Source organism: Spea bombifrons, chromosome 4 (assembly GCF_027358695.1).
Source record: "Spea bombifrons isolate aSpeBom1 chromosome 4, aSpeBom1.2.pri, whole genome shotgun sequence".
In the NCBI taxonomy this organism is placed as follows: Eukaryota; Metazoa; Chordata; class Amphibia; order Anura; family Pelobatidae; genus Spea; species Spea bombifrons.
The window spans coordinates 11,141,869-11,154,155 of NC_071090.1; the positions used below are offsets into that span (position 1 = coordinate 11,141,869).

Consider the following 12,287-nt stretch of genomic DNA (forward strand, 5'->3'; position numbering starts at 1 on the left):
AAAAAACTGAACAAAAAAAACTTCATCAGAATCACTGCTATCTGGGAAACCACACACACACAGTAAGACACACACAGTAAGACACACACACAGTAAGACACACACACACTCAGACACACACACCCTAACCCCCCTTCTCAGGATCTCCCTTCTCTCTCCCTAACCCCATCCCGGTCACTTACCTTCAACTCCTGTGTTGGAAGCGTGAGGCGTTTGTCTCGGGTGCCGGCGCTTCACTGCTGAGCGCCGGCACCCGAGACAAACGCCTCACGCTTCCAACACAAGAGTTGAAGCGCTGAGGCAGGCGGCGGCGGCGGAGGCAGGCGGCAGGCGGCGGAGGCTGAGGCAGGCGGCAGGCGGCGGAGGCTGAGGCAGGCGGCGGAGGCTGAGGCAGGCGGCAGGCGGCGGAGGCTGAGGCAGGCGGCGGGCGGCGGCGGCTGAGGCTGAGTCCTGGATTTCTGTCAGTCAGGGGGGCCCGAGAGTTGCCGAGCGGTCGTCTTCAGCAACCGCTCGGCACCCCTTGGGCCCCCCCTGACTGGCAGAACTCCAGGGCCCGGTCGCAGTTGCGACCCCGGTAGTTCCGCCACTGGCTCTAGGATTTATCGGCGTATAACACGCAGGTAGGATTTCAGCTTCAAATTTTAGTTAAAAAAGTGCGTGTTATACGCCGATAAATACGGTATGTCATAATGGTAAAGTAACTAAGCATATCCAGTTGTAACATATTCATGGAGTCTCTTCTGCTTCAAAGGATGTGAACAATTGCGAAATAACACACAAGGGTAAAAAATAAAAAAATATATACTATATATACTTAAAAATAGAAGTAAAACGTTCTTCACTTTCAAGAAACTTCAATTTTCTCCTCTTAACTTGAAGACGTGGAACATAGGACAAAGTTACCCGGCAGAAGAACTTGAAAGCATTACTTTTTATGGGAGCTTTGACAACTGTGTGGATGAGTCTTTGTCCTCCATGATGTGTCCGTATGCATGTGGTAGGCGTGAATCCCATGCAGGTTAACAGAACCAGAGTGAACCTCTTAACACGTAACACAGATCCATTGAGTAGTTACCCACGTATGCATTTATTTCATTTGACTCACAAGCAACTTCATTGACGTGTGACCATCACTATTACCAGTCAGCTCTTCTTCACTTACTTTGAAGATTCAAATCACGTAGAATTGTAAAAAAATACACAAGTAACTATTCTTATTTTATTTAAAATCAATACTATTTGTACATTTTAACAAATTAGAGAGGAACTTGCTAACGCAATGTTGATATTCACAGCAATCGCTTTGTATTCAATTAAAAATGTGGTCATTTTATATGATCATATCTGGACTCCTTTATCTATTGTTAACGATCTCCGTTAATGTGATTGTCCATACCTACTAAAAGAAGGGGGATAAAGAGCATTGAATATACATAGCACTCAATTCAAGTTGTGTAGATGCTAAATCTGCATAAATCAGGTGGTTGGGAATGTCCAAGCAAATTCAGGGCTGTTGGTAGTTATGGAAGAGCAGTGTAACTAGGCTGGTCGGTCTGGAAGTCCTTGAAGACTGCTTAGGACTTCCTTCTTCCATTGGTGGGAAAGTCCATGGTTTGTAGTACTTGGTGTTTAGTGGTGAAGCGGGAGAACTAGCCGATTTGTAAGTTAATGTCGTTTGTGACAGTTCACAGGTGGGCTCCTGGATTTGCTTACATATTGCTTACCTTACTGTCAAGCACTTCCACTGCCCACTCAATCCCTCCTCGACTATGGAGGCCAGCAGTCTCCATATCACGGCGCCAGTTCATCATCCAAGTTGGAAGAGAATTCTCCATATAGAAACTGCCGGCACACTTTTGGAGAGAGGGAGCGAGCAGCAGGAAGCGATTGATGGTTAGGTAAGCAAAATGGGCTTTTTACTCAGATAATTAAGGTAACCATTATGCAAAGCTTACTTTTCCTAGGGGAAAAGTTTGTTCAATCATTTTCTTACGAATGAAGAACAAAGTTTCATGTCAACAATTATAACAACTAAGGAACCGAGGAAATACTCCTTGTGATTTACTACGGGAAACCAATTGCCTGCCTGGTGGCAGATTTGCTTCCGATTAGAACAGCTGGGGGGGGGTAGGGCGTAGTTGTTCACACAAAACCATTGCTGTTCATGAATTTGCTTGCATACGCTGAACTTCCACTTTACATTCAAATGGGCAAATGAAGAAGTGATACAGCTTGAGATCTCTTCATGCCACTCATGGCCTCGGCATTTATCTGGGGGCTTCTTATTATTTTCTTGTTCTCAGGTAAGTGCCAAAAAAATCTAAACTTTTCCAGGGGGACAGGGGGTAAGGACTAGTCAAATGTTCTTTCTTCACCTGCGCTTTAAGCTTATGTTCCCTGCTTTCACTACCTGCCACATTTTGGGGTCGAGGTCCCAGCGACGTATCCCAGTTTGATGACCACTTATCTATTCCTAAACGTTCTTCTAAAAATGGTAACACTTTCCCTTCACGGTAAAAGGATATATTTTAAAGTTCTAAGCTACGCTGAAAGGCTGCGTGAAAAATAAGGGGAATTCTAAAAATTGCGATAGCGAATGTTCTGGATTTTTTATTTGGGTTTTTGAAGCTTTTTACGTCTCGTGTAATTGTGCAAGAAAAAAAACGGTAACATATCATAAATCATGTGGAGGAATGTTGAAGAACGTTCATGTTCAATAACCTTCTCTGTTGTGTGTTTGTTTTAATTATTCAAAGACCATGTGATACAAGCTGAAGATGTGAGGGGCACTTCTGGCCAAACTATGACCTTACCCTGCGCATACTCTGTTAGTGGAGAAGCGTCACCCATGTGCTGGGGCAGGGGTGGCTGCCCAGTGTTCAGCTGTGACGATGTGATCATCAGGACTGATGGCAGGAAGGTGACCCAAAGGCAGTCCGAGAGATACCGGTTACTGGGGGACATGGCAAAGGGGAACGTGTCCCTGACCATCCATGGGGTGACCACCAGTGACACAGGAATCTACTGCTGCCGTGTGGAGATACCGGGAATATTCAATGATATGAAGAAGGACATAACGGTGGAGATCCAGGAAGGTGAGCAGAGATCTCACGGCAAGTATATGTATTCCATTACACAATCACAGGGATGTCACGATCGCATTAAATGGTCCATGTGCACGCCACTCAAGTCTCCATCTTTAGGACTGACTGTCCCTCTCTGTGACCCAAAACCCCCCCTGTTGCTTTTTCCTCCCCTGATGTACCTCTTTTTTTTACATAATCCCCCAGACAGGGTATCCAGAACGGGGGTGCTTGCACACCTAATATGAAACGCACTGGGTGTTGACCAGAGGAAACATCTCTAGTCTTCGGCATTGTTGATGCACGCAAAGACGACCGCACACATTGTCAAATAATACATTGGTTTCGTTATGAGTCATCGCCTCTTCTGGTGTAATTTCAGTGCTTAAAGACCCAAACCATAAACATTATTAAGATGACATTGAAGTAGGTTTATTTAGGAGGATGGTTTGTGATAGAAACATAAAAAATATACAACGCAAGTAAACAAAAAATGCAGGATTTTCTGAAACACAAAAAATATACAACACTGTAATTATTATTTGTTTTATCATAAAAATACTACTACTACAAATCAACTGTCTACTTGTAGAACTACTAGGCAAATATTAATCTGTTATTATCCTTAATAGCACATTACATTAAAAATAGAACAGAAGATAAAGAGAACTTGTTCTAGAATATATAACTGTTATAGATCCCTCTAGTGAATCAATTTTCATTTAAATCTAGACTAATGATGTCATAAACGGGATCTTAAAAAATTTCTTCAAAATCATAGAAAAAGAGGGAGGAAGACTTGGGAGCAGGGGGGTGGTGATAAAATATCACAAAACCCCCAAAAGGGGAAACTTTGTGAACCTAAATTAAAGGGACAATTTACAACAAGTAAGGTCGGATTACGAATGAGCTGCTGCTGTGGCAGAGCTGCCCCTTCTTTAGCCATATTAGCCATGCTAAAGAAGTGGCAGCTCTGCAGCAACGGCTCATCCGTAATCCAACATTACTTGTTATTGATTGGTTTCTTGAAGTAGCCAATCAGTGGCCGGAATGCACAGGGGTTTAAAGAGACACACGTTCGACCAAGCCAGCTGATTTCAGGGTGGCAGCTGGGGGACCTGGAAGGGACAAATGTATATGGGGAGCGCCACAACGGCATATAATAGCTGAAGAGTCCCTTTAAATGAAAGAAACAATTCTCCTTATTGTGCCCGTAATCTCTGTAGATATTACTCATTTCATGATTTATTTAATTTGTAGTTCCCAGCCTTTCAACAGCGATTCCTACAACAGCTCTTCAAGAAAACGGCTCGTATTCCCCTAAAGAAAACCTGGTATGAGACGCATTATCGCTGTTATTTTCATTACAGGTTAAATGATAATTGATCCGCTGACCCGCGTTACACAAGCATACGATGCAATAATTCATCCAACGCACAAGCCTTTAAAAGGACAAATACAATTTAAAAGAAAGTCACGGCACAATTCTTTAAATGTGATATTTTAATAATATTAATAATAATAGTCAGATCTGTATGCACATATAAATAATCTACTATTAAAATATAAATACATGTAAATGTGATTCTGCTACAAAGTTTCAAAAGCAGTCCAATTAACCTGGCGACCAATCAACCACAGACATTCACGCCGGATTCACGCCTTATTTGAAAAGATGTGTTTAGCTGCTCTTTACTCGTCACAAATGACAAACGGCTCTAATCACCTTTATTTTAATTTTTCCACCCAATAATTTTAGGAGATTCCCAGCTCACGGAATGAGAACATGGTGGTTTCTCATATTATTGTTCGTGTTGTCCTCACGTCTGCGATTCTCCTTTCCGTGGCGAGATTGTTATACGGGTGTAAGTACTGTGCTAATGCCCCTTTAATAATTTATACCCCCTCCCCAACATTAGCATGGATATGTGTGACGGAGACAGGCACAGCGTTGGATTCTGGAATAAGATGACTAGGGCAGCAAGTCTATGGGGGGCAGCAGTCTCCTGCCACGAAAACAGGAGGGATATCGCCCTCTTTGTGCGATCAGACCCCCTGGCGTCCCATTGCTCAAGAAGCCAGTGACGAGCGTACCTGGGAACTTTCAGGCACCAGCGGCCTGGAAGCCCTCCCTTCGAGGTCCCAACTCATGCTGCAGGAAAGCGTAGTTGGAGGGGCAACCACACAATGATCAGACAATTCTATAAACTGCATCTTTTAGCCAGAATTGTAATACAAAATGTTGACCACCCAGCGAGCTTTGCTGAGGGTCTTCCCTCTCCATGTCTCTATCCATGTGATGATGTCAATGCCCGTGTTTCTAAACGTCATCCCATAGGTATGAAATCAGAACTCAGCTGTGTGCAGTTATATTACAGAGCTAATAGACCCTAAGTGTCCGTTACACTTTCCTGACAGGACTATCCCGCTAAAATAGGGACTCTTGGTATGTTGGTTCCCCGGGGTAAAATAGCCTGTTTAATATACATACACACCCTGATCAGCCATAACATTATGACCACTGATGGGTGAAGTGAATAACACGGGTAATCTTGTTACCGTGGCACCTGTCAGTGGGGGGGATATATTAGGCAGCGAGTTAACATTTTGTCCTCAAAGGTGATGTGAAGCAGGAAAAATGGGCAGCGTAAGGATCTGAGCAACTTTGACGAGGGCCAAATTGTGATGGGGAGACGACCGGGTCAGAGCATCTCCAAAACCGCAGCTCTTGTGGAGTTCCCGGTCTGCGGTATGCTCGTGAGAACACATGGAACGCATCCATGGAGGCCGCACCTCGCAGCTTACAGGACTGAAAGGATCTGCTGCTAACGTCTTGGTGCCGGATACCACAGCACAGCTTCAGAGGTCTAGTGGAGTCCATGCCTCGACGGGTCAAAAGGGGGACCTACACAATATTAGGCAGGTGCTCATGATGGCTGATCGGTGTGTGTATATAATATAAACAACTTCATTGATTGCAAAACAAAACAAAAGCAGAAATTATCTTAATTTGTCCGGAAAAGTCCCGGTTTTGGGGTCTGATTTGTTAAAGTCTTTCTTTGTCTGGTTGTGATGTATTAAATACTTTAGAGTGTATTTAGGATGAGAATACTGTGTTTATTGTTTTTATAAATATATTTTTTCTGATAGATACAAAAGAATGAAGAGCGCAAAATCCAGGTAATAACATTTTCCTAGAAAACCCTGTATGTAGCAGCGTAAACGCAATGCATCACTTTATAACAGGGCTATGGTTTTAACCAAATCTCACACAAAAAAAGCAGTTCAAAAGTTTGGGGTCACTCAGCTTTATCCATAGAAAATGAAAACATTTCTGGCTGTTACATAATTGCAAAAGGGGTTTCTAAGAATCAAATAGCCCTTAAGCTTGGATCAGCAAACACAACGTGCCACTGGAACACAGGAGTGATGGGAGTGATAAAAGGCCATTGGAACACAGGAGTGATGGGAGTGATAAAGGGCCATTGGAACACAAGAGTGATGGGAGTGATAAAGGGCCATTGGAACCCAGGAGTGATGGGAGTGATAAAAGGCCATTGGAACACAGGAGTGATGGGAGTGATAAAAGGCCACTGGAACACAGGAGTGATGGGAGTGATAAAGGGCCATTGGAACCCAGGAGTGATGGGAGTGATAAAAGGCCATTGGAACACAGGAGTGATGGGAGTGATAAAAGGCCACTGGAACACAGGAGTGATGGGAGTGATAAAAGGCCATTGGAACACAGGAGTGATGGGAGTGATAAAAGGCCATTGGAACACAGGAGTGATGGGAGTGATAAAAGGCCATTGGAACACAGGAGTGATGGGAGTGATAAAGGGCCTCTGTACGCCTATGAAGAGATTCCATTAAAAATCAGACGTTTCCCGCTACAATAGTCATTTACAACATTAACCCCGTCTGTGCTGGATTTCTGATCCATTTCATGTTAATGGACCAAGGCCTCCCAGGGCAATTCGCACCTCGCCATCATACCTGGATACTCTCAGGGTTCTTTACTGCTTTGAACATACATAAGACTCTCAATTGGTGCTTTTGCTATCACTGCTTGAATGCAGGTGACTCATTTAAGTATATCTTTAAATAATGACAAGTCAAGGATTCCCCGACGACCAGTATTAAAACCACTTGGTTAACACATTTGATGATTCACTACATAGAATCTGGGCTATTAAAGGTTTAACATTTCAAGCGTCTCAGGGTCGACTCATTTTGAAAGTTCGCAGGTATGGATATGATGTCATATTCTGATGCTCACCAGAGAAGAGTGTGATGTGGCCACTGCCTTGAGTTAGCGCTAGTCGGCCCACAGCCTATATATATATACCTCTCTATATGTATTAGAATACTGCCTTATGGGTATAGCATGGGGGGGAGGGCATCTTAACTTTCTATTCTACTATGTAAAAAAAACACAGGTTAACTTTGAAGACGTTTTTAATGACAACAACCTATCAGTGCTTGCATCTGTGTCACATGACAATTAAGGGTTCCCTGCAAAATTACAGAATTTTTACTCACTAAATAACTATTTCTGGGAAGTTTGGGCATTTAATACTGCAAAGAATGATAGCTCAAATGCTGCATTCATTATGTGCCACTTAAAGAGGAGCTGTACATGTATGTGGGCAGGATTTGAATGGGGTGGGAGGGGAATAGGGCGGGGAGTGGGCGTGCCTACTACTGCTCTGGCATCCTGTAGAGCGCACGATGTGACTCAGAGATTGGCCGATTCACCCGGAGACTCCAGGTGAAACCTTGTGTGTTCCCAGGTATGATCACGGTCTCCCCGTGATTGGAGGAGAGGACAGCTTGCAGATCCGAGCCACGGAGAACATTTACACGATTGGATAAAGAAACATCAAACACTTGGTGGATCGCTAAAATTTCAGACAGAAATAAAACTGTTTCATTCTCACTGCTTTCTAAGCAGCCATGCAGAGTATGACGAGGCTATAAAAATCCATAAATAATGATAATACAACATTTTTCTGAAAATATTGTGTAATAGGATATATAAATAAATATATATATATAAATATATATAAATATAAAATATTGTGTTTATAGGAACCAACTCCAAGGCACGGAACCACATAACATCACATGAGATTCTGTCCATGGTCCACGGCAATATGATATATAGGTGGGGGGTGATGTCATGGGGAGTTCCAATATTATGATGATGATGGTAGGAGACACGGATATGGTGGTTGGGGGATATGACTTATATGAATTATGATGTGTGATGAGCAGCTCTACACTTACACATACATACATACATATATACAATCTAATACCTTACACATACATACATACATACATACACACATACACACACACACACAGCCTCTCCAGCACCATACACTTGCACGTAATTACATGCACACCATCTAAGCACTATGTGTGTCACTACATGAGCAGAAAGAATTTACCCCTAGACGGTGTCGGAATCTGGAAACCTCTAATTTCCCCAAAAGATATCCCATTTCTGACGCCATACATTATACATCCATTTTATTACTAAAATTGTAGGTCTTCTGAAGATATTTATTAAAACATGTCTTGGGCATATTTGTTAATCTGTACGTTTCTCATTTGATCTATACACACGATGCAGGGTTTGCATGTGTTACTCGTTGATTCATGCGCGCGTACTGCCCAGTGAAAGCAGATAAATGGAGAGTAAAGCCGGGCCTCGGGGACATCCCCTGGAATTCAGGTTCCTCTGGCATAAGGCTGGCTGTGTATAATAGGAGTTTGCATGCTGGACATGGCCGGGCTGACACAGCACTTTAAGTGTATTTAAATTGTAGTAGTTTAAGTATTTAACCCCCTTGCTTCTTGCTGTGTAATCTCACATGTTTCTTACAGAGACCCACCTCCTGCCAAGTGCCCGTTTATATATATATATATATATATATATATATATAGTGCCCTATAGACTCTGATTTAATTCCTAGTGTTTTATGAAGACAAAAAACCCTTTTATGACCAAGGATATTTGTTCAACTATAATTCCTTTCCATCATTTAATGCAACCAGGGGCGTAATTAGAAACCACGGGGCCCTGGTGCGAAAAATTGGAAGCCTTGGAAACCCCGTTTATTTCAGATTTAATAACATGCATACAATCGTTACACACATGAGTAGATTCAGAGTGCCCTTTCCTGCAGCCCCACCCCTTTCCTGCAGCCCCACCCCTTTCCTGCAGCCCCTCCTCACCAGGAATCATTAACCCCTCCTTCGGTCTGCCTGGGCCAATCATTGTGCCCTTACAGCCGGATGTTCCCAGGGCTGCCTGTATATATTTCAATAAAATATACTGGATTTTAGTGTTAAGCTGCGTTTAAAATATTAAAATATTGAGCCACAAAAATCCATGGAATCTTCAGGACAGAGTCAGTAGAGTTACTGTTATAAAGTAAACTTATTGTTGTTTATTTTGCGTATTAAGTGATAGAAATCCCAGTCAAGGTAATTTTTAATGTTCTTTGTTTTATTTTTGCAGTGTAGGCTGCCAAGTCCCATAAAAACCTGATTAGTGTTACAAAAAAGGCTTAATATGTCCAAAATACATTTATTGTCTACACAAAATGTGGCCCTTTTTACACATTAATCAGCTTCAATATTAACTTCCCCTCCCCCTGCTAGACTTGTGTTACTAGGCAGTGATGTCATAATGATGACTGCCAGGTGATGTCATAATGATGACTCTCAATAACAGAGCGCCAACATTAATCTCTCACACACCAGAGGAAGATAACGTACAGCAGCCAACACACACGCCAATCAGCTACATACATACAAGCAAAACACAACATACATACACACAAATCAGCAACATACATGTATATATATATCTGATACATACACTCCACGCAAAGCACACATGATTGATTCATTTTATGGAGCCGTCTGGATCGGGTGCGTTTCTTGACTGTTTGGTGAAAGTCGGGTAGGACGATAATCTTTCTATTCTCTGTTGTTTATTTCAAACTGTATTTCTATTTGATGCTTTTTCTGCCTTCCCTACTTTCTGTTTTTGTTGGTTTTCCCCTTGCTTCGTATTGTTATGTTTCCGTTTTATGTATATATCATTGACTTTTGCTAAAGTATTTTTAATGTGTCAGAATTTGTCCCAAATGAAGGCAATTAGCTCATAATTTTGTGTATTAACCAGCCCCCAATCCCAAAAACCAAATTTCCTAATTTTTGGTAGCCACCATAGGACGAAATCCAAGACTTTAGATGAAATCCTCTGAAACTTTGTCATTTAATTTATAGTCTTGCATAGAAAATACTTGCTTCTGCTTAACCCCTTCATGACCAAGGATATTTGTTCAACGATACTTTCTTTCCATCATTTAATGCCCCCACAGACAATTAGACAAATCCCTCGCTGCTGTATTTAAATGAATATAATGCATTATTTCGAATGTATAAATGATAAAAAGATACATTTTGATAAAATACTGCATTAGATATTTTTGAAAGCGAGGAGAATTATTGAAGAGAAAAGCTTTGTGTTTTACTAAAAGCGATGGACATTTTTGTGAAGGTCCTGTGAGGATTAATGTAACAAAGTATAGATTTATTCTATCAGAACTTTATGTAAAACATTGTATACAAAATGTAGCCCTTTTTACACATTATTCAGCTTTCACATTAGCTTCCCCTCCCTGCTTGGGATGCTAGGCAGTGATGTCATAATGATGACTGCCAGGTGAGGTCATAATGCAGACTCTCAACATCAGCATTAGTCTTTCTCTCACACATTACAGGAAGATAACATACAGCAGCCAACACACACGCAAATCAGCAACATATGTATATATATACACATATACACACATATAATACATACAATCCATGCAAAGTACACATGATTGATTCATTTTACACATCAATCAGCTTCAACATTAACTTCCCCTCCCCCTGCTAGAATTGTGTTGCTAGGCAGTGATGTCATAATGATGACTCTTAACATCAGTGAGCTTACCTTAGTCTTTCTCTCACACATTACTGGAACATAACATACAGCAGCCAACACACACGCCAATCAGCTACATACATGTATATATACATCTGATACATACACTCCATGCAACGCACACATGATTGATTCATTTTATGGAGCCATCTGGATCGGGTGCGTTTCTTGACTGTTTGGTGAAGGTCGGGTAGAACGATAATCTTTCTATTCTCTGTTGTTTATTTCAATCTGTATTTCTATTTGATGCTTTTTCTGCCTTCCCTACTTTCTGTTTTTAGTGTTTTTTCCCCTTGCTTCGTATTGTTATGTTTCCGTTTTATGTATATATCATTGACTTTTGCTAAAGTATTTTTAATGTTGTCAGAATTTGTCCCAAATGAAGGCAATTAGCTCATAATTTTGTGTATTAACCAGCCCCCAATCCCAAAAACCAAATTTCTTAATTTTTGGTAGCCACCATAGGACAAAATCCAAGACTTTAGATGAAATCCGCTGAAAGTTTGTCATTTAACTTCTAGTCTTCCATTGGGACAAAAAAATGCATAATATGGAAATTATTTGCTTTTGCTTAACCATTTCATGACCAGTGGTATTTATTCAACTATACTTTCTTTCCATCATTTAATGCACCCACAGATAATAAGGCGAGTCCATTGATGCTGTATTTAAATGAATATAATGCCTTATTTTGGATGTTTAAATTATAAAGAATACATTTTGATAAAGGAAAGAAAGACGCTGAAGGAAATACCCAGACTTATCTTTCAGACATTTAACCTGTGTAAATATAACGTTGATCGTACTATTTCTTCCAGCTCTGGTGGGGCCACAAATCTTGCCCCTTTTTTTGAAGTGTCGGCCACCAGATCTCCAGGACAGATTTGGGGAAACAGTAAGAATCTGATAATATTTGGACACTAAGCTTTTTCACCCATTAGATACTTTTGAAAGTAAGGAGAATGATTGAAGTGAAAAGCTTTGTGTTTTCCTGGCAGTTGGTGGCCTGCATTGGGAAGCCCACGGGCACAATTTATATTAGAATGAAATATATTGGATTTTAGTGTTCAGCTGCATTTAAATGATTGAAATAGCGAGCCACAAAAATCCATGAAAGTCAGCACTGTCAAGATATTTGCGAATGTTGTTTTTTTACTGTTGCTATTCGGGAAATTCCAAAAAAGCTGGTT

The 12,287-nt window shown here is 41.3% G+C and overlaps 1 protein-coding gene across 1 annotated transcript; it reads left to right on the forward strand.

The window, feature by feature from the left end:
• The first annotated feature begins 2,238 nt into the window (after window positions 1–2,238).
• Window positions 2,239–4,423, forward strand: LOC128490387 (hepatitis A virus cellular receptor 1 homolog). The gene is made up of 3 exons (XM_053462243.1): window positions 2,239–2,303; window positions 2,757–3,095; window positions 4,344–4,423. Exons 1-3 carry the CDS (start codon window positions 2,246–2,248, stop codon window positions 4,421–4,423), a joined length of 477 nt encoding a protein of 158 aa, XP_053318218.1. The 5' UTR covers window positions 2,239–2,245.
• The last annotated feature ends 7,864 nt before the right edge of the window (window positions 4,424–12,287 follow it).

Coding starts and splice junctions, on each gene's coding strand:
- LOC128490387 (XM_053462243.1), top strand. CDS start 2,246: ATGCCACTCATGGCCTCGGCATTTATCTGGGGGCTTCTTATTATTTTC. Junction 2,304..2,756: donor TATTATTTTCTTGTTCTCAG/GTAAGTGCCAAA, acceptor AATTATTCAAAG/ACCATGTGATACAAGCTGAA. Junction 3,096..4,343: donor AACGGTGGAGATCCAGGAAG/GTGAGCAGAGAT, acceptor TTTAATTTGTAG/TTCCCAGCCTTTCAACAGCG.